Source organism: Labeo rohita, chromosome 15 (assembly GCF_022985175.1).
Source record: "Labeo rohita strain BAU-BD-2019 chromosome 15, IGBB_LRoh.1.0, whole genome shotgun sequence".
Taxonomy (NCBI): Eukaryota; Metazoa; Chordata; class Actinopteri; order Cypriniformes; family Cyprinidae; genus Labeo; species Labeo rohita.
In genome coordinates, this window is record NC_066883.1 from 5742088 (window position 1) to 5765048 (window position 22961).

The window sequence follows — 22961 nt, forward strand, 5'->3', positions numbered from 1 at the left end:
ATGGAGACTAGCAGACCCGCGGCTAGCCTACAGCACAGATCGAGGGCTCAGGGTGAGCAGAGGGTCTGCCAGACGACAGCAGAGGAGGAGGCAGGAGCTGGTGGGAAGGCAGACATTTGTAAGTCTCTGGGTTCTCTGGGATGCCCTGTTTGGATTAGACTTTTTTCAGGAGTCTTTCTCAGGGCTTGACTTGAAAACAGGAGCCCTTTCTGGGCTTAACTCACGAACGGGAGCCCCCTCTAGGCTGGATGTGGAAACCCGAACCCTCTCTGGGCAGGACATAGGAACCGCAGCCCACTCTGGGCCGGACGTGGGAGCAGGGGTGACAGAGTGTTCCGAAGAGGAAAGGACGAGAGAGTTCAGAGTTCAGCATCCCTGTCTGTAAGACCCTCCTTCACTTTCCATTCACCTAGATCCACTAATAGCTTACCCTCAACCACGCTGCAGTGGGCAGAGCTCCTTTCCGGGATCACACAGATGTCAGCTTTCTAAATCGTGGCAGGCAGGTCCCAGAATTCCTAGAGATGGCCCTGGCACTGTCCATAGCAAACTCCTATAAAAACATGCTTCTTCAGCGAGTGTCCATTATAAAACACATGTGCCCATAAAGAGAGCGCACATACACAGTTTGTTTATTTGCACACTAATAATAACAGACTTGTGCACATCTACTAATGTACGATTCCTGTGTGTCACTGATTGTAATCGTCTTTACTGTACCTCCATTACATCCATCAAAACTTCACTGGTAAACTGGTTTGCTTTATTTAACCCAGGGGTAGGAAACCTTGATACTGGAGGGCTGGTGTTCCTGCATAGTTTAGCTCCAACCCTGAAAAAAAATACCAATCTGTATCCGGAAGACCTTGATTAGTTTGTTCAGGTGTGTTTGATTAGGGTTGGAACTAAACGCTGCAGGGACAACGACCCTCGAGGATCAACATTCCCCACCCCTGATTTAGCCTATACAGAGTAGTCCTGTATTCATATTTTTTATTATTAGAGTTATGTTTGTTCTGACCAATTGCTGCACAAGTTCAGGTTACGTATAATAACAAAAGCATGCTAGTGCTAGCCCTCCCAGAACCCACAGAGATAGCATTGCAGTGCCTGTAGTTTGAAAATAATAATAAAAATAATAATAATAATAAAATCTTTGTATAAAAGTCCATGAGAACACTTGGGGCAATTCTCAGTCTGTGAGAAATTGCCCTAACAGGGGCGGTACTATACAAAACGTGACTTGACAATGATTGAACTATAATTCCAGAGGCAGAAGAGTGAATGCTTGCATAAATCCGAGGTCACATTAGACTTTGAGCTTGCAAAATTCCCTCAGATGCTGCAACGGTCGTGATAAAAATCCTCCCTTTTGCACTTTGGTAGTGCATTGCCCTATCGCTGGAACTTCCAAACTGGAACTTTTTGGGCCTATGGATCAGCAGTATGTCCTAAAGTATCAGGTTATTTTGGCAAAAATTGTGATGCCTTTGGTGCAAAGACTGAAGCCAATGATCAATGGACTTTCTTGCAGGACAGTTATCCCAAAGTATACATCCAAATCTACTTATCCTTGGTTCAGGGATCAATCATAGAATGTTCTGGAGTGGCCTGTTCAGTCTCCAGATTTAATTTTCATTGAAAATATTTGGTTGGATTGGAACAAAGCAGTGGCAAATTGAAAACCAAAGATTATTAGGGATCTGAAAGCTTTTTCAGGTAAGGAATGGGCCAAGATTGCAGTAGAGAGGTGACAAAAGCCTCTAAACACTTCCAAGCAGCATTTATTGGTGGTTTTAAAGAATAATAGTGCAATGATAAGTCCACTGGAGGCAAGTTGTGAATGAACCCAAGTGCAGCTTTATTGAAACAAATGTGAAGCCCAAAAGTAATCCAAAATCCAAACAATAAACAAAGACTTGACTTGACTTGAAAACTGACTTGACTTGGAACAGACTGACCAACAGCAGGATAACAACATCAATACACGACAAAAGACAATGGCTACAAGAGGGCTATATATACAAAACAATCAACCAATGAGAAACAAGACACATGACTTGGACAACGGTCATGACACATGATGAACAATGAGAACATGACACATAGAACAAGGGAACCAATAGCGAGAATACAAGAGGGCACGGGAATCACATGAATAGAACTTCAAAACTTCTAAATAAAAGACATGAAAACATGAACAAACAAAACCCAAACCCCACGTTACAAAAAGATTCTGCACCCAGTTTTACTTTTGGGGGTTGAGTAATTTTGGACATGAAAGTTTAGCCAAATTTGATTTTTTTTTTTTTTTTTTTTTTTTTTTTTTTAAATTATGCATCAACTCAGAACTTCTCAAATGTCTGTAAATAAACTTTCTCTAATAGAGTACTGATGCCTTGAATTGGTTTTACAAAAATTCTCTGCAACAAAATGTCCTGCTGGTCCAGGGGGTTGAATAATTTTTTAATGCAGCTGTACTTTTTTGCATTTTATAATTAATATACACCGATGAACCATTATATTATGAGTACCCTCAGCCTAGAGAAATGAGTGTGCCTGGCAACCAAAAAAACGCAGTATATATATCACCTGAGAACCAGATGTGGGTAGATAGTGTTCAGTGTCAGAATAGGATAAGCTGCCGATTTATCAGAGTTTGCTAAAAGACAAACTGTGATGGCATGGTATCTCGGAACTCTGATCTCAGAAACAGTGCACCTTGTGGGTTGTTCACATGCTGCTGTAGTTAGTGGTATCCAAACAACAGCCCCTTTGTGTGTCGTCTGCAGCTTAATGATGCCAGATGGGAGCGGAAACTGTCGTGCAATGTTCACTGTGACCACAGGGCCACAGTGTGACAAATCACCAGCAGCTAAACAGTAGTGAACCACAGCAGAATGAACCACACAGTTCATCACAGCCCTCTGCTTATGGGTCTGCTAAGCCAACCACCCAGCCAGGTCCCCATGCTAACTGTACGCTATCACCAACAATGCATGAAATGGACCCAAGATCATCGAGATTGGAGAGTGGATGACTAAAAGAAAGTGGCCTGGTCAACGAATCAAGATTCCTGGTGCCTCACGTCAATGGCCAGAGTGCAGATACGCAGATTACCAACAGAGGCTGTGGCACCTGGATGCACAGTTAGGTGGACCTTCGGATTTGACTTGAGACTTGTGCTGCCTACACGCCATGTCGTAATTACGTAATTCCGAGATGACAACATGTGACATTTATTCATAGGTTTTCATGTTGTCGGGCTTGCCTAAGTAGTGCCGAAATGAACCTGGTGGCAGTCACAATGGTTCTGCACAGCTACATAGAAAAATGCTTAAGTCTAACTTGACTTTGCATGTGTTTTGCAATCAAGCCTTCACACAGTAAAAACATTTTACTTGTATTTATTTAATTATTTTTTACATTATTTTCTTTGTGATTTTTGTCATTGTACAGAAAGACCAAACGCCAAAGTGACCATTAAACCTGCTCAACATGTATTCAGAGGAGACACAGTCACTCTCAGATGTGACATATATGGTGAAGGAGTCACTAGCTGGAGCTACAGCTGGTATAAAGAAGGTTCAACCAGTGTTTTCAGTAATCGACAGGAACACACATTCAGTTCTGTTACTGAGTCTGACGCAGGTAAATACTCCTGTAAAGGATCAGAGACAGAAGGATCACGCTGGTCACAAATGAGTGATGCAGTTACACTGACAGTATCAGGTGAGTTTGGTCATTTATTCATACACACACAAACACGTTTAACGTGTTATTAATGAGTGATTTCTCAATGTCAGATCCCAGAGCAGTTTTAAGTGTTTCTCTACAGAAGTGGGTGACTGAAGGTGATCCAGTGACTCTGATCTGTGAGGTTTACAGTTTCTCTACAGGCTGGACATTCAGCTGGTTCACTTTAACTGTCTCAGCAGGTAAGTTATAATGTGCTTCATGTGGTACTGAACTAGCTGATTTTATCAAAATAAGTAATATTTAAAGTATCATTTTACCAAGATACCATTTAATATTGAATACATTCTCTGGTATCACAGAGAACAGCCGTCATTATAATCTGCTCTCAGACAGCAGCAGAGGAGCAGGAGGAAACTACACTGTCAGTTCTGCTGCTCTAAATCACACAGGAGTTTATTCGTGCAGAGCAGAGAGAGAGAAATCAGCCTATAAAACACAGTTCAGCAACACACAGCTGCTGTGGGTCACTGGTGAGTTCAAACAGAACTTAAACTATTTGTTCATATTTAATAAAGAGAGTTTCTGTGCTCAAATCTGAGACTCTAAAGCTGTAATTGTCATCTCAGGTGTTTCTCCTCCAGTCTCTCTGATCGTCAGTCCCAGCAGAACTCAACACTTCACATCTGTCTCTCTCTCTCTGAGCTGTGAGGACCAGAGTAACTCTACTGGATGGAGAGTGAGAAGATACACAGTCCGCAAGGGACTGGGGGATTGTTCATCATTACGTCGAGGATCACAAACAGGATCTACATGTACAATCAGCTCCACCAACACATCAGACACTGGAGTGTACTGGTGTGAGTCTGAATCTGGAGAGAAACATCATCCTGTTAATATCACTATACACTGTGAGTTTGTGACTCTGTATTTATTAATTTCACTGGCAGTTTATCAATGCATGAGGTAGGATGAATAAACAAGCGCATTAAGCATTAGTGGGCTAAAAACATGCAAGGCTATCATATTGTTTATATAAGTATACGTATGCAATAAGTTCATGTTTGCTCTGTTTCAGTATCTGGTGTGATTCTGGAGAGTCCTGTTCATCCTGTGACTGAAGGAGATCATCTGACTCTACGCTGTTTATATCGATACACAACCTCACCAAACCTCAGAGCTGATTTCTATAAAGATGGATCACTCATCCAGAATCAAACTACAGAGATGAGCATCACTACTGTCTCAAAGTCACATGAGGGTTTCTACTACTGCAAACACCCAGAGAGAGGAGAGTCACCCAAGAGCTGGATCTCAGTCAGAGGTGAGAATAAGAACTAGAAACACTACAGAAATATTTCTGTACACTTTACAGCACTAATCTAAATGTAAAAATATATCTCAGCTTCTGCAGACTCAAGATCTGATGGTCTCAAACCCATAATAACTGGAGTGACTGCAGGACTGACTGTCACAGTTTTGATCATTGTCTGCTTTGTCCTCCTGTGGTGCTACAGAAACTACAAAGGTTAAATTAAAACATCATGATGCATGCAGATGATGATTGCAGGCACTAGCTCTGTTCCTAAACATTGTGAGCTACTATCCCACAACAACAGCCTAAACTAGTTTTCTTAACTGGCCTCCCAATCTCGTAAAGATGATTTGTTGGCTGGTTTCGGAGCATTTTTTAGCATTTTTTAAAATAAAGCTTCCAAAAGGGGTTTTGACAGTTATGCCAAAGAAGAATCACTTTTTTCTTATGTGTGAAGAACATTTTAAAGGGGTCCTATTATGCTCTTTTACAAAGTCTTGATTTTGTTTTGGGGCTGTACTAGATTATGCTCTTAATGCTTGGTGGATGGAAAAAACGCATTCTTTTTCACATAATTTACATTATTACAATAGCGTTCTCTCCAGCCTGGCACAAATGGCTCAATTAGTTCCGGGTTTAATAAAGGCCCGCCTTCCGAAAAACAAAATGTGTTGTGATTGGTTAGACAGTGTTTCCATCCTGCTACGCCCCTTTGCCAAAGCAGTTTAGATTAAAGTGATTCTTATGTTTTTAATATGAATAATTTTCTTACAAAAACACATTGATTCACTAAAGGAGGCCTTTATTAACCCCCCGGAGCCATGTGAGGCACTTTTTATGGATGCACTTTATTGACTTGTTTTGGACTGATGAAGAGATTTCATCAGACTTTGGACTATGCCGTTCTAAAGCTTGGGAGTGCCAGGATAATTTGTAATATAACTCCAATTGCATTCGTCTGAAAGAAGGAAGTCATATACACCTAGGATGCTACAGTAGTGTTGGGTCCTATCCTCAGCCTTAGAGATCGCTGATACATGATGTTATCGTATTGATTTAATTATTTTACATACTTTTATTGTCCGAAACCAGCTCCAGCATAAGGCTAAAAGCAGCCTAACATTAACATTATCAAAGTACATCATCAATGATTAGCCTAGTATATTCTAGTGTTCAAGTTTATGCATTTTAAATAAACACTTGCGTTATAAGTGACGCTAACATTATCTACACTGCATGATTAATAAATCTCTTACCACACACTGCACACGTCTGTGGCACGTTACTGCTCTGAAGCGGCCACTCTAGTCAATATTTGTGTTTATACCCACCGCGCTGCGGCTCATTCACTGCAAAAAATGCAGTGTTACTTAGATTTTTTGTCTTGTTTCCACCCAAAATATCTAAAAATTCTAGACAAGTAAAAATTATTATCTTTTTTTTTTTTTTTTTTTTTTGAAAAAAGAAGTCAATTTTTTTTTTGCTTAGAACAAGCAAAATAATCTGCCAATGTGGTAAGCAAATTCATCTTATTTCAAGCAGAAAACTAGATTATTTTGCTTACCCCATTGGCAGATTATTTTGCTTGTTTAATTTTGACTTCGTTTTTCTGAAAACAAGACAATAATTGTTACTTGTCTAGAAAATCTTTCTTGATTTAGGAATTTTTAGATATTTTGGCTGGAAACAAGACAGAAAATCTAAGTAACACTGCATTTTTTTGCAGCGTTGAAGAGGTTAGGCTAATCCTTCACCTTGTCCCTACTCTCCCCTCAACAATTTGAATTTCTGTGACATCATATCCTTAACAAACACTGTAGTCCAAAGGAGCCGTTCGTTGTAGTTCTTGAAAAGAGATTTTTTAAAAACAAAATCTCCCTTTGGAGTGGACTTTGAGATTTGTAACTTCTTAGATCTTTTTCATGCCCAAAGATACACACCACACACCGACTAAAATTCAAAAAGTGAAAAAGCATAAAAGGACCCCTTTAAAAATCTAAAGAAACTTTTTTCTACTCTGAAGAGCTTTTTGTGAATTGAAAAGAGTTCCGTTTTTCCTGGGTCCACAGATGCTATTAATAAACTTTTGTGTTTGCTTAGGTGGAAGATCTCAGTCTCCCTCTACTGTCAGTCAACAGCAGAACAGCAGCCAGACATCAGACCAGAGCCAGAGTGAAGCCGGATATAATACGCTGCTGTCTGGTCAGTCTTTACCCAAATCTTTACAACCTGAGATGCAAGACATTGAGGGATAATCTTTAACTAACAAAATTGTTTCTATAAAATTTTGCGTTTGTGTAAAGCGGCATCCAATCACCACATAAAGGCAAGATTGTGAGATCCTCTGTGACTCATCGATGCAAATGACAGCGAATAACTAATAACAATAAATCAATGTTACAATGTGTGTGTGTGTGTGTGTGTGTGTGTGTATACATTGATGAGGCATAACGTTTTGACCACTGACAGGTGATGTGAATAACACTGATTATCTCTTTATCACAGCACATGTTAGTGGGTGGGATATATTAAGCAGCAAGCGAACATTTTGTCCTGAAAGTTGATGTAAAAAATGGGCAAGCGTATTGAGTGAGTTTGACAAGGGCCAAATTGTGATGACTAGATGACTGGGTCAGAGCATCTCCAAAACTGCAGCTCTTGTGGGGTGTTCCCGGTCTGCAGTGGTCAGTATCTATCAAAAGTGGTCCAAGGAAGAAACAGTGGTGAACTGGGACAGAGTCATGGGTGGCCAAGGCTAACTGATGCACATGGGGAGCCAACAGACAATCTACTGTAGCTCAGATTGCTCAGGAAGTTAATGCGGGTCCTGATGGAAAGGTGTCAGAATACACACTGCATCACAGTTGGATGCATATGGGGCTGCATAGCTGCAGAACAGCAACAACAAGAAGTTTGAGCTGTTGACTTGCCCTCCAAATCAATCCAATTGAGCATCTGTGGGATGTGCTGACCAAACAAGTCTGATCCATGGAGGCCCCACCTCACAACTTACAGAACTTAAAGGATCTGCTGCTTAACATCTTGGTGCCAGATATCACAGCACACCTTTAGGGGTCTAACAGAGTCCATGCCTCGACAGGTCAGGGCTACAAAAGGGAGACCAGCAAAATATTAGGAAGTTGGTCATAATGTTATGACTGATCAGTGAATATGTGTGTGCTATTTTATGTTATTTTATTTTATTACAGGAACTGCTCATCTTTATGACTTTATGCAACTGTTAATAATTGTAAGAACAGTAGTTTATTTCTAAACGAATTGGAAATTAAATCCATCCTTATCACTGTGGTAATTGCAGAGCAAATCAAATGAAACCAAGTGTCTTTTCCCTCATTGCAGACAGTGCAAGTGAGTCTTCTGAACATGTGTATGCTGAGATTGAACTGAAATCTCCAACAAAACAGAAGAAAAAGAAAGAAAACAATGGTAAACTAAAACAGAAGTCTCTGCGCTTATGATAACAGTAACAAAAATGACCACGATATTTTCCTAAACGTCTGTTTGGTCATCATATAATTTTAGTGTAATATATATGTAGAATTAAAATGGACCGCTGAACAATATACCTTAGTTGTATAGAGATTTTATAAATGTACTGATATTTCATTTGACAATTGGACATAGGGTAGGCGCTAATGATATAACTTGCCATTTTTTAGAGAATAAAATGGAGACTTCTGGCTGCATTTACTCTAATCTAATACTGCAAACAGATCAAGGTGAGTCAAACTAAAAATATCACAATTCACAAGAAAACTGCATGTACAAACCACAATCAAGAATCTAACAATAAAATGAAATATTGTATGTAAAAATTAAATGTGCATTTTGAATTAATTTATATATATTTTCAGGTTCTGCATCTATGCAATGTATGAGCAGGTTAAATAAAAATACCAAGAGAAGAAACTTTCAATCCCAGGATACTGATGAGTGTTTGTTGAGAAGGACTGGAAAATGACCAGGATCATCAATCATTTATAATCTTTGTGATATTGTGCATGTGATGGCAGTAGATTCATTGGCACTCAATATTAGTGATTCAAACCATCATGTGTGTGAGAAAGTTTGCATGCTAGTATTTAATTATAGAATGGAGGAAAAAAAATAAAAATGATAACCCTATGGTTTAGCACTGCAGTGTGAATTGGTTTACTAGATGATACTAGCAAAGGCAGTAGGTTATTACTTGACAAGTGAGAGAACAGAATATTAAATGTAAGGCCATTTCTTATCTGACTTTTGAGTAAGTGAACAAGTTTCCATTTCCTGGAAAATCTGTAAAAATTAAGGAATTGAAAAATTTTGATAACCAGGTCTGGAAAAGATGTCTTTAAATGTAGATGTCAGTAGCAGAAACATCATTTTACATTTCTATTTTGAAAATCTATATCTAGCTATGTTTAACTGTAAAATATTTTATTGGATAGAAAGCCTTAGAAAGGTAGAATAGAAAGGTATTTACTCTTCTAGATTTATAGATTATAATTTTTGATGGGATATGGGATATAGATGGGATATTTTCAAGAGAAAGATGAGAAACAGTCGATCCAACAATATACAGACAATCTGAAGGCTCAATAGTGCCTCAGCAGTGCCACAGGCTGATCACTTACATTTCACACTTTGCTGATGCTGTAATTTGAGCTAGCAGCAAGGAATTTGCTGCCGACCACATATTAAGTGCATAAATGAGCATACTTTAAAGAACTTGAACTTTTCTGTATTGCAAATTCGTTTTTTTAATGATCTTAGGAAATATTCTAATATTTTGAGATACTGAATTTTTGACTGTAAGCTCTAATAATAATAATAATAATAAAAACTTTAGAAATGTTTTACTTTACATGTAATGAATCTAGACCATATGAAAGTTGCAGTTTTTGAAATGTTACAAACAAAAATTTTTTCAAACTTTTTCACAATAGTCAATTTTTTTAGATGCACCTATAGATATGTATATATAACTTTACTTAGTAAACTAAATACAGCCTTGCTACATACCTTGCTAAACCCAAACTTTTGAAATGGTATTTTTGTTATTAAATGTTCTTTAAGATACACAGTATCAAACATTCCATGTTCTTAGTTGTCTTTTATTATAATTTACACATATTTAAATTAACAAATTTTATTAATAAAAAAATTACTTCTGTATTGTTTATATTTGAGAATATTAACGCACCAAAATATTTGTGCAATGTTTTGTTTTAAAAACTCAATAAATATGGAAAAAAATAATAATAGTCTGCTCAGTTATTGTATTGTTTATTTAATCCTTATTATTATGTTATCATGAAAGCAGACTTTAAAAATTTGAGATCTAATGGGATTTGTTATCCTCTGGAGGACAATATTAGTGTTACAACCTTCATCTGATTACTATTGATATAAATTACGGATATTTAAAAAAAAAAAAAAATTGCTATTAGTGCCCTGAGCATCAGGAATGCACGAAACATGTTATGTTTACTCATAAAGTATTGTTGCTCATGTGTACGAGAAAAAAAAAAAAAAATTATAATTACCTTGTCCCCTCTAGTGGACAACATTACTATAATGTGTTGTCATACAGTATGGTTTTTGAGTTGCCAAAATCTTCTAAATGATCTCCTTTTGTGTCACCTATACACACTAATGACAGAATTGTAATTTAATTATAGTACTTTTATTGAGTTGGTTTATATAGTCTAAGCTTTTTGACGTTATGACTGATTTTGTAACTATTTCTTCTAAACCATTTAATGACTCTAAATCCTTTTGATAATTTTGTATCTTCAGGGAATGTAGCTTTTGGGGTTAATATGACAAATCTGAAGTATTTTTTAAACAGTAGCTTTATCAAAAAGAATGGTGGAATAATTTAAGCATGGCAAAAATCAGATGAAAGACATTTTGCAGTTGCAAATGTTGAAAAACATCAAGTTCACATAAAAATTGACCTCAAAAAACAGGTGAAACATGCACTTTTCTTCCAGTGGTAACGGTGAAAATAGTAAGTGAATCCCCCATGGTTAATATATACATAGGGCAATATGTTTGACATTCAATTTACATCAAATCAATGTCAATCAAGTTTTTGACGTCAGTTTAATTTGCATATTTGACCTTTTTTTTTTTCTCCAGTGTTTGATGTCTTTCCAACATCCCACTGGGTTGCCCACTGGGCTTGCATGTTCTGATAGATCAACTTAAATGAACAGATCAGTGTCTACTAGTGTTACAATGCTTTATACAATTGATTTTTTTTTAATATACTTTTACTGAAAACTGATGTGCAAATGAATTTCTTAAAAATATCCTAAAGACAGTGTTATACATACAAATGTAATTGTACAAATGTCATATTGACAAAGATATAAATTACATACAAAACTTGCAAAACAAAACTGGATTAGTGATATACATAAGAGTACTTAAGAGGTTTTAGCCATGAACATTTGAATCATTGCATTATACTGTAAATAATGAAAACACCACAAATCTGAGCGCTACAGTTCCTTCATATGATACAGAGCATTAGTGAACTGGACAATGTCAGTTTTTGAACTCTTAAGCACCATCTGGAGTATTTCATTCTGACACATTCCTTCATGTGCACATACTTTTCATGCGCAGTTCAGGTAAATGTTTTGTTCTATTAAAGATTACATAACAACATTAATCAACTCAATCATGACCAGCATGATGTCACTGTATTCATTATTTCATTATTTACATGAACTATAAATAGTTGTAATATACAACTGAATCTCACAAAAAACATTTCACTCCAAAGACAACAGAAAGAAAGAAGAAATCATACTTTGCAAGAAGACAAAAGTCTCAGCACATTCTATTAGCATTTCTAAAATGACATTCCATTAAGTTTTAAAGTGTTTCATTATCTTAATACAAAATATTTCTTCGCTTTGTTTTTAAAAATTTGGGTAGAAACGTGAACATGTTTTTGCAGTTTGTTCTTGGAAAAGGTATGTTGTTTTTTTCCAAACACAGTTTTTTAACACGGTCAGTGTCTTTGGCATATATGGGTGGATCATAATCCATGAGTGTCTGATATGTTTCTGTATGTAGGTTTATTTGCTGCGTTTGAGCCAGTCTCTCCAGGGCGTCTGGTTCTGCTCCGGGCTGATCTCTGATATCACCGAGGGGAAGAGGACGGACGTCTAGACTTACTCAGGAAAGAAAGACGACCCGTTGATCTCTTCTGAGGCTGTTCTGTCTGCTGCTGCATCTTTAGCTGCTGATTGATGATAATTTGGATATCATCCTGCAGGAACATATAAATAGTTCATAAACATAATAAATACTAACGTTTTAAAAATCTACTGCAGCATGTAAGTGCTGGGTGCAAATACAACAAATCAGCATAAATGTTTTCTTCTGCCAATCATTAACAGAGAACTCCACTTACAGAACAACAATTTACGAATAATTTACTCACCCCCTTGTCATCCAAGATGTTCATGTCTTTCTGTCTTCAGTCGATAAGAAATTATGTTTTTTGAGGAAAACATTTCAGGATTTTTCTCCTTATAATGGACTTCAATTGTGTCCCTGATTTTGAACTTCCAAAATGTAGTTCAAACGCAGCTTCAAAGGGCTCTAAATGATCCCAGCCGAGGAAGAAGAGTCTTATTTAGTGAAACGATAAGTCATTTTTTTCGAAAAAAAAAAAATTGTATACTTTTTAAGCGCAAAAGCTTGTGTAAGCACAGGCTCTGAGATGCGCATCCATGATGCTACGAAATAGTGATGGGTCATTCTTGAACGATTCTTTCATTTTGAACGAATCTTTAATGTGACTCGGGAAGAACGAGTCATCTCGGTGAGTGATTCGTTCAGTTGTGCATCCGCAACATCCTATTAGGTTCTGTACTGGAATTAGTTCACCTGTTTCAAGTCTTCTGGTTTTTGGAGTCGTTCGTTCATCTTATGGGGCTGTCACATGATGAACGAACAACTCAAACCTGAAAACTTGTCAGATAAGAGGTGAGGTGAGCTAATCATAGACTAAAGACCCAGGTAAACAATGAATTAATCTTTTCGGTTTCTTATAGCATTACAGTTTTGTCTTGTTTGTAGTGTGATCAACGTTTGTGTAAGCAGTAGATGTGTTAGAGAAGTAACACGTAACATTTTAACTATATTTTGCTAAAATGAACGAAATGACTCGAAAAAAGATTTGTTCATTTTGCTAAACGAGACTCAAAGGTCCGAGTCGGTAAAATGATCTGAACTTCCTATCACTACTACGAATCACGTCTAAGTCTCCATCTTATTTTCTCCTACAACTTCAGAATGTGAACTTCGCTTTGTAAACACTGGGTCTGTAGTTCTGCTTACGTTCCGTGTGACCTTTCGAAGTGATTTAATAGTACATAGTGTCGTGAACGTACATCTCAGAGCCTGTGCTACACAAGCTTTTGTGCTTAAAAAGTATAAAAATTTTTATTTTTCGAAAAAAATGACAGATCGTTTCGCTAGATAAGACCCTTCTCCCTTGACTGGGATCGTTTAGGGCCTTTTGAAGCTGCATTTAAACTACATTTTGGAAGTTCAAAATCAGGGGCACAATTGAAGTCTATTAAATGAAGAAAAATCCTGAAATGTTTTCCTTAAGAACCATAATTTCTTTATGACTGAAGAAAGAAAGACATGAACATCTTGGATGACAAAGGGGTGAGTACATTATTTGTAAATTGTTGTTCTGGAAGTGGACTTTAATACTCCTTTAATTGTATTTAAATGTGTGCTAGTTGATAGCAATGAAGAAATGTGAAAGTTTTTCAATTTATTTATTTTATTTTATTTATTTTTTTTTTTTTTTAGGAAATGTAGCAACAATAAATGATGTTTCTCAACATTTAGGAGTATAGGAGTATTATACATACATACCTAAAACTAAAACCAAAACTAAATACAAACCATACAAAAACATTATAGTTTCTTGAAGTAAAATAAATGATGCCAAGGCAACATTTCTCATTTTAATTTAGTTTAATTTAATGTACTAAAACTAAAATTGACATTAAAATTATTTTATAGACTTACAATAATAAAACAAAAAATACTAAGTAAATAAATAAACACCTAACAAAATAGCTAAAACTTTAAAATTAAAACGAATACTAAAATTCTAAAAATTAAAGCTAGTTAAAAATCTAAATAAAATAAGTAAGAATATCTCAATGATACTAAAATGACACTGATCTTTATATTTTAATTTCTGTTAGCTACTAGATAAGAACAGAACATTTTGAGCACATACAACACATTTATTTACAAAAGAACATTTGTAAATTATTTTCTTATTTTGTCTGTTATTATTTTATCTCCTTTCATTTAAAGCTCTCAAAAGCAGTTACACAGCACATTACCAGCTGCAAGCTTCTATTGTGAACAGCAGAGGGCGACAAAGAATTTATAAACTCAATAACAGACAATATTCACTTCCTAAAACCAGCAAGGAGCAAGAAAATAATCCTAATGAATAAAAAACAGTAAGTGAGGACTGAGAAGTTTGATAATTAACCTTTTCAAAAAAGTTTCTTACCTGCCAGGCCTCCAGTTCCTGTGACAGCTCTAGTTTGCGTTGAATGGCTTCCAGTAGTTGGTTGTTCAAACACATCATATCATGTTTAGTCCTCAGCAGCTCCGCTTCCATCGCTGTCTTCCTACATGAGACAAAACCAGCATGGAAACGTTAATGCCACTCACAAAACTGATAATGGATTTACTTTTTCATAAACATTTATAGAATCATAATACAAAGTAAATGGTCAATATTTACTTAGTGATGGCATCATCGCGGTCCTTTATGGCCTGCTGAACTACTTCCTGCTCCACAAGTCTCTCAGCTCGCAGCTTGAGCTCAGTGTTTTCTGCTATGAGACGCTCATTCTGGGAGAAAAGACGAAAATTATGATCCGTATCTAAAAAGATTTTGCAATTGTGTCTAATTCTGCTAATAATCATATTAATAACACATAAAACACTAAAAGCAAAGGTCACACACAAATGCTCCTTATTTGCTCTGCTTGACATCTCAGAGGTGCATTTTGATTTAAAACTCATTTCAAGCATTTAATCATAAGCTCAATATTTATATTTAACTATTTAAAATATTTGTATTTAAAGTGTAGAGATGAAAGTGCTACAGAGAGTTGTTTAGAAACAAACAAACACTCTTAAACTATAATTGCATTTCATTAAATATTCATGAGCCTGTTGTTCCAGGAGTGACATTAAACCCAGGGCAAAGTATAACAGTGTAAAACATGGAACAAGATAAGACAAAATGATAATAATTGTCGGTTTAAAGGTGACGTGTCATTTTTATACCAGGGATACATGGGGTGGGGTGAAAGGTTGTTCGTTTGGCAAATGGATTTTTTTCAGAAATTGCACACTTAATTTTTACTAATTTAAAGCCCAAAGATGAATTTAAGAAAAGAAAAAAAATATGAATAGATTGAAGAGAACCCAATATGTCAATATGTTATCTAAATACAAATGTTTAAAAAGCACACAATGAGTTGAACTAGCAACACTTCAAAGTTTAAAAATACAGCTTTCTACCGATCTCCATTACTTCCTACTTCCTATAATTTACCTAAATTAACAACAAAAAAGGTTTTTCAGTAATTTTGTTTAGTTTTTCAGTGCAAATATCTAAAGATACTTAAATCAAGATCCATTTACTTGAAAACTTGAAAAGAAAAATGACATAAATTAAGTTTTGTTTTATAAAATTGTATCAAAATTAAGCGAGTTTACAATTAAAACAAAAACAAAATAATAATTAGATAAAATTATGTGAGTTTATGATTAAAACAAGAACAAATATAATAATTGGATCAAAATTAACCGAGTTTACGATTAAAACAAGATCAAATATAATAATCGGATCAAAATTAAGCGAGTTTACGATTAAAACAAGAACAAATATAATAATCGGATCAAAATTAAGCGAGTTTACGATGAAAACAAGAACAAATATAATAATCGGATCAAAATTAAGGGAGTTTACGATTAAAATAAGAACAAATATAATGGATTTAGAAAAATCAGCTTCAATCAAACCCAAATATTCAAATTCAAAATTCAACTTAATTTCCAATCCCTACTGACAGATATTTGCTCTTGTTTAATCATAAACTCAATTTATATTTCAGGACTTAATCTCAAGTAAATATATCTTAGTTTAAGGATTTGATATGTGTACTGGTAAACTATTTTCATTTTTTCATTGCTGAAAGCAGGTTCAACAAAATTCCCCACTTGACTGCATTTGTTAACTGTCTTCATACAGCTGTGAATCCCAGTCAGCAATGCAGTGAATCTTTGTACAAAAATTCCTCAGGCGTTGCCAGGCCCTCCAAACAATGGAGCCATTTTTTAAGGAGCTGAGCCCAGGTCAGTGGCAGTGGTATTGGGCTGCTGGTAGTTGTTGCTGAAAACTTTAACGCATGAAGAACCGTTACCTGATCCTGCAGCTCCTGTATCCGGACGGCATTCTCACACGGATCGCTCACCAATCCCACAATCGACTTCCTCTTCTCCTGCAGACACAAATGATACAGGAGCGTTCAGCAATGCATGCTGGTTAGCCTGGGAGGATTTGTCAAGTGTGGCCTTTGTTAGACTGTGATGGTAGGGTGTATCTCTCTACAGCATCAGTATCATGTAACAAGCACAATTGACCCTCTGTTCAATCTCTGCCTCTCCTTCTCTCTCTCTACCTTTGGCTACATTTGTGGCTTCATTGATCCCCACTGAACACACCCCAGCCTGAACAAAAACTCTGACGCCATTCCCACTTCAATACACAACATGGACAAACTAGGTCAATAAGGCATCAACAGCATAGTGAGAAGTTTGTTTAATATCCAAACCTTTTGTGCATGAAACACTGTATATTAATTTAAACGTTAATTTTATGCTATGTATTGTTTGAGCTCACAGAAAAAGCAATTACTGATGCAAACTGAAGGTAATTAATATACAGTTGAAGGTAAAAGTTTACATGCACCTTTCAGAATCTGCAAAATCCTTCAGGTCTCAAATTCTTGGTTTTTCAGCATTTTTGTGTATTTGAACCCTTTCCAACAATGACTGTATGATTTTGAGATCCATCTTTTCACACTGAGGACAACTGAGTGACTCATATGCAACTATTACAGAAGTTTCAAATGCTCACTGTTGCATTAAGAGCAACAGTTCAAAAACTTTTGAAAATTTTTATTTTGCCCAAATATATATATATTTTTTTTTCATTTTGTACTGCCCTTCAGAAGCTACAGAAGATACTTGCATGTTTCCCAGAAGACAAAATAAGTTAATTTACCCTGATCTTCAAATTTAAAAAGTTTTCACCCCCATGGCTAAAATAAATAAATTAATAAATAAATAAAAAAATTTAAAAAATAAAATAAAATTAAATAAAAAAAAAAGCTGCATTAAGCAAATAAAGCCTGCCTTAAATTACCATAACATTTTTAGCAATTTTCTGTAAATTATTTAGTTTTCTGTAATGCATCCGAATATTTGAGTTAAAGTTTTTGTTTTTCACTTTATTCTTTTTGGGCTCATGCTAATACAATATGTCAATTTTTAACTAAAAACAAAAAAGTTTTTACATTGGAAAGAAAATTTCTTCATTCTTCATTTTCTTTAAGCATATTATAACATTTTATTTCTTCCTCCATTTGATGCTAGTTTGGAATACGATCCAGGAAGGTTATGTGAGATTTACCCAATGACAAAACAAAAGTCATGAGGACACAAACTGATATGGTCTGAATGAAGACATACTGTATGAAAATGTATGCTTATGATGAATATGAATCACTGTTGCTGGAATGTGAGACAGTACTAGATGTCAAAATACTCCAGGGAAGATGATACGTTATTATATATGTCAGCTTCTGTTACGTTTCTGTGCCCCATTGAAAACAGCCTTACCTGTAGTGTCTCACTGTGTGCTATCCATTGTGCTGCATGTTTGAGTTGTCCCAGAATGCCCTGCAGGCTGTCATCCGAGTTCTGCTCAGCCTCTGATCTGTAGGCCACGGGTTGAAGCAGTTCCAGGATGTAGTTCAGCTCCCGACAGACCTGCTGGACAACACACATGTTCTAGTTGTGTCCAAATATCACATTAACTTATATAAATGGAAATAACTTAAATGTATTTAGCTTTGATCCAACACCTAGTGAGCTGTGTTGCTGTCTGCTGCAGCATCCTAATCAAGAAGCTCACAAGAGGGGATTTACATTGCTTAACATATGCAGCAACTTCCATGTATTACATTATAAGTACATACAAGATACTTGACTCAAGTTGATTTTAACATGATTAATGAATCCAACAGTATATGCATACAAATTAGTGCTGTCAAAAATACAATTTTTTGTGATTCAGTTTTTCCTGTTTAATGCTTTAAAAATAATTAAAGCAGCATCTGCTTTTTTCCCTTCCTGATGTAGATTTTATAATGTTTTTTCCCCACATCTTTTAGCCGTTAAAGTGTATTATCACAAAAATACTGATACCATTTTTTAAAACTAGTTAATGTCTTTTTATTGAATTTGCAAAAATAAACTTAGTATGAAAAAAATAACTGCGAAACAAGAAACTCAGTCAAACAGGAAGAGCTGATACTGACAGAGAGAGAAACATCACTATATTACTATATACAGTATATGCAAAACACTACATAAAGGCACATTATTTATTTATTTTATTTTATTTTTTGTAATTTTCTGTTAAAAGGCCTAGTAAATGTTAAAAATGATTGCACAAACTTTACTGTAATGTACATTTATCTCATTTTATCTACAGAAATCGATTTTAAAATCCTTTTAAGAGAAGCATTATTATTGGCATTTGTGATATTTGCCTTCATATAATACTAATTAAAAAGAATATTAACAATATTTATCAAAGAAATATTTACAATTAAACTAATATTTAAAATATAAATTTGTATATATATATATATATATATATATATATATATATATATATTGAATATACATATAATTCACATTTTAATGTTTAATTTACAAATTTTTGGTTTAATGCTTTAATGCTAGGTGTGATTAATCATGATAAATTAAGCAAAAATGCTTAATTAATCAGTTAATAGTTTTTTAATTGTCTACACTAATAAAAATGCATACAGTCACACACTCAAATATTATGTAAAACAATTCATTTTTAATTTATTTCGAAATTTTCTTTAAACATTTTTCAGGTCCAAATGAAATAAAATGTCCCTGGACTCGCAAGCTATTTTTTGCACTTTCTTGTTGCAATGCATTCTGGGATTTTACTTCTGCATATCTTCTGGTATATTGCATTTCCCAAGATGATAAAGGCTTTTAAGTCAACGTGTATATATCCTTCCATTGTAGGACTCTGAATTCAAATAGCTCCAAACTGAGATAAAATAACCGCATGAGCACTTGCGCTCTTCTTCTGTAACACATTAATTTTAAGTAGAATGTGGTCTAGTCTGACATTATCAGGTTACAGTGTATCACCTGTTCTTTATCCAGGCTGCAGTTTGAGGCATCCAGATTGTTTTCAAGCTCAGACAGTAAAGACGAGTCATTGTGGCTCTTCTCCTGGAGGGCCATTTCCTCTTGAAGCTCCTCGACCTGAGATTGCAGCTCTTGAGCCCGGGAACGAACCCCATCCACTTCTCGCCAGGCCTCTGCCAGCTGGGACAGAGAAAAAAAAAAAAGTGCTGTCACTCATGTACGTTGTGTACAAATGTGTGCACATCAGTGTTAGAAAACACCTTTCTCCCTGAACTTTTTACATTTATGAGTGGCATATTTTTTATTTTGCCATTTTTGATGTCATCCGGACCCAATTGCAGGCTTGATTACCCAGGATTATCCGCTAAGAACATGCTTTGTTTCACCTGCTGGTATTTCAGTGTTTTACCTTCCAAATGCTTCCGTAAGCATAATTTATGCTGTTTGGAATGCAGTAAATATTAGATACACGAAGCTCAATTACTGACAGACAGCTGCTTTGATATGCTCACGTGCACTTTGTGTGATCATAGAGGTGCTTGTGACTGGTAAATGCACTTGCATCTCAATAATCTTTTATAATGCAAAATTAATATAAGGCGCAGTCAGTTAGTGTGAATGCAGCCTATTAGAGCTGCCGCTGTCTATGATGTCATCAGTAATAATTAAACAGCAATAATGCATCCATCCATACAGTAACTGCACTTGTCTGGTAACTTTTAGATACTTGTGTTTCTTTCTTCGTTCCACTTTATCACACGTATATATTTGTTTGTATGTTTGGAAGCTGTATGTACATTAGTTGATTATTATTTCTAGCATGCAATTGTTCTGATTTGTTTTGGAATCCCAGAATCGGAACCAAACTGAATCGTGAGGTGCCTAAATATTCCCTTCCAACATAATGGCTAAACATCAGCATTTAAGAACGTCTGTCATTAATCTCTGCATCATATGACTACATTTTTACTGATCATAAGAACTGTGTTGAAATTTACGAGAGAAATCCTGAAACACAAGATTCCAGTTTCATGTAAACTACAGACGGTTCCTGCCTTCTTTTGCATTGTGAAGCTTTCTGCTCAGTTGAGTGCAGTGTGTGTGAGCGACCTAACCTGTTGTGTGTGTGTGTGACTCTGTTGTTCCTGTAGATCCAGGCGTGCGTGGAGTGTGGACACAGTGTTTTTTAGTTCCTCATTCTCGTGACAAGTCATCTTAAAGCGCTGATCAAGTGTTTGCTCCCGCTGCGTGAGTCGTGCCACCTGTACATGCAAAAACACACATTATTCTATAAGTCAGCAAATTTTACACACTACACACTGTTTCACAGTGAACTGCATTCTGTAGATGTGTCCCAACTCAGAGGCTGCAACCTTTAAAGGCTGCATTTGAAGACAAAATGCATCACAGGGGCACAGTGAAAGCTGTCCCAATTCAAAGACTCCTTTAAATGTGACATCGAAATGTGTCCTTCATTTCCCAGGCCATTAAGGATACTTTCAGATGGGGTCGGGGGGGTACTATGAAAGTCAATGGGGACCAAATTTTGGAATGTTCTAAAATTTTGAAATGTTCTCTTTGTTCTGAAGAATGTTGGCAACCAAACAGTTGTTGGTCCCCACTGACTTCCACAGTACGAGGGGAAAAATTACTATGAAAGTCAATGGGGACCAACAACTGTTTGGTTACCAACATTCTTTAAAATATCTTTGTTTGTGTTAAGGGGAGACACTGCAGGCAAAAACTGTTTTTTCACAGATTTTAGGCTTTTTTTTTATAAAGTTTTTTTTTAGACTAGTGGAAAGAAAACATACAAAAACACAGTTAAGTGTTTCTTTTAAAGCACTTTATCTATTTGTGTCAATAGATTTAAATTACAATGCATATTTTTAAAGGCTGTTTTCTCAAAATTACTTTTTTTCCTCCTACACTTGGCCATAAATCTCTACTTCAGTAGCACTTACACACACACCAAACTTTTTACATTTTTATTCCTGCCTATGTTCTGAAGGTTTTTACAGAGGGATTTGTTCATTTGTAATTTGGTTGACCGAATACAACATTTTAAACCACCCCCAAAATTGTGAAAATATATTGTTTTCTGTCTGTTCTAAGTAGTTTCTGAATTAGAAAACTTGTAATACAAAAAAAAAATGTTTGCAATTATCAATGTAACCATTCAACTCGGTAAGGCGATAACTATTAGTTATTTTTTCCCCCTATTTACCTGCAGTGTCTCGCCTTAAGCAGAAGAAATTAACTTAACAACTTGAAGGGGAGAAAAAAAATAACAGAAGCTTCCTTTTTTGGTTGAACTATCCCTTTAAATACTGTTTCTCAACCTAATTGAAACATTACAAAACACCACTTTGAAGTGGTGTATATCATAATACATATACATGTACATTAATGGACCAAGGTGAACATATTTGGCAGGTATTTTGCTTTCGCTCAGATTCACCTTTAAGGTGAAGGTGTGGCCTTTGAAGTTTGTGTCCTTCCAAGGATGCAGCTTCTGAATTAGGACACAGCTATTGTCTAGTCTAGAATGTCACAAAGACAGACGTAATGATACAACAGTGAAAGCGCTCTTTGAATTTTGCTCAGCCAATCAGATTTGAGATCTGGAACAAACTGTTGCATAATATTTATTAAACAAGCATGCATGAACAGCTGCCATCTATTTCTTTGTAATTGCAGTAAATACCATTTCGTAGTATAAAAGACTGTGCAGTGTGCGAGCATGAACAGTTTCTCACCTGTTCTCGAAGAGCGTTGATGATTTCTTCGTCCTGGGGTCTGGCTTGCCCCCTTTCTCTCATTTCCTGTTTCAGTCTTTGAAGCTCGTTGGTCATGGTTCGCTCCACTTCCATACCCTAAACACACAACACAGCTCACTAATCAAACCACTGTAAGTCTGAACTCTTTTTCAGCTTTCAAATATATTCATTAATCAAATGGGTGATATCCGAAAGAGGAGAGAAAGTAACAATAACGAAAAGACGTGTTTTCCACTAAGGAATGTGTCCCATTTTCATTATGAAAAGGAGTTAAGTTCGCTTGATAAGAGCTGAACAAAAGCATACACTGGCCGATCGGGGGCCTCTGGTGATGAACCTGAATCAGCAGATAACTGGATAGACGTCAGCGTGCATCACACGCGTTCAGAACCAGATCAAAGAGCCGCATGACAGATGCAGCTTGGCATCTTGGTCTTGGCAGTGGTATCATCATGCCAGATAGTCACTGGGAGTGTTTATGGGATGGGGGCGGGGAATGACCCCACGCTCAACAGCATATGGAGGGGTGGATAGAGGTCCTGGTTCAATTAGACTCAGCTACCAACCACCACAAGGCTAGTGGTCCCATGAGGGAAAGGCTA

General features: G+C 36.0%; 2 protein-coding genes across 3 annotated transcripts in view; one reads left to right on the forward strand and one right to left on the reverse strand.

Annotated features, from left to right (window-relative positions):
- On the forward strand, positions 1 to 12171 carry LOC127177463 (Fc receptor-like protein 2). Its single transcript, XM_051129750.1, has 11 exons — positions 1 to 130; positions 3460 to 3732; positions 3807 to 3938; positions 4089 to 4229; positions 4326 to 4607; positions 4775 to 5020; positions 5102 to 5224; positions 7112 to 7213; positions 8372 to 8458; positions 8692 to 8751; positions 12107 to 12171. Exons 1-11 carry the CDS (start codon positions 1 to 3, stop codon positions 12169 to 12171), a joined length of 1641 nt encoding a protein of 546 aa, XP_050985707.1.
- The window catches only part of si:ch211-235m3.5 (BICD family-like cargo adapter 1), a 21931-nt gene continuing 9820 nt past the window's right edge, over positions 10851 to 22961 (reverse strand). The window contains exons 3-10 of one of the 2 annotated variants that reach the window (XM_051129737.1): positions 22339 to 22455; positions 20695 to 20841; positions 19580 to 19759; positions 17999 to 18151; positions 16519 to 16596; positions 14826 to 14935; positions 14589 to 14709; positions 10851 to 12302 (exon numbers count right to left, since the gene is read on the reverse strand). In XM_051129737.1, the coding sequence (XP_050985694.1) occupies positions 12174 to 12302; positions 14589 to 14709; positions 14826 to 14935; positions 16519 to 16596; positions 17999 to 18151; positions 19580 to 19759; positions 20695 to 20841; positions 22339 to 22455 (1035 nt within the window). In that variant the 3' untranslated portion in view covers positions 10851 to 12173. The remainder of the gene's footprint in view (positions 12303 to 14588; positions 14710 to 14825; positions 14936 to 16518; positions 16597 to 17998; positions 18152 to 19579; positions 19760 to 20694; positions 20842 to 22338; positions 22456 to 22961) is intronic. The other variant, XM_051129738.1, reaches the window with a different exon arrangement.

What these genes read in the sequence shown, in the direction of transcription:
- LOC127177463 (XM_051129750.1), top strand. Translation starts at nt 1, where the DNA reads ATGGAGACTAGCAGACCCGCGGCTAGCCTACAGCACAGATCGAGGGCT. An exon ending in AGACATTTGTAAGTCTCTGG is followed by an intron (nt 131 to 3,459) that starts GTTCTCTGGGAT and finishes GTCATTGTACAG; the next exon opens with AAAGACCAAACGCCAAAGTG. An exon ending in ACAGCTGCTGTGGGTCACTG is followed by an intron (nt 4,230 to 4,325) that starts GTGAGTTCAAAC and finishes TTGTCATCTCAG; the next exon opens with GTGTTTCTCCTCCAGTCTCT.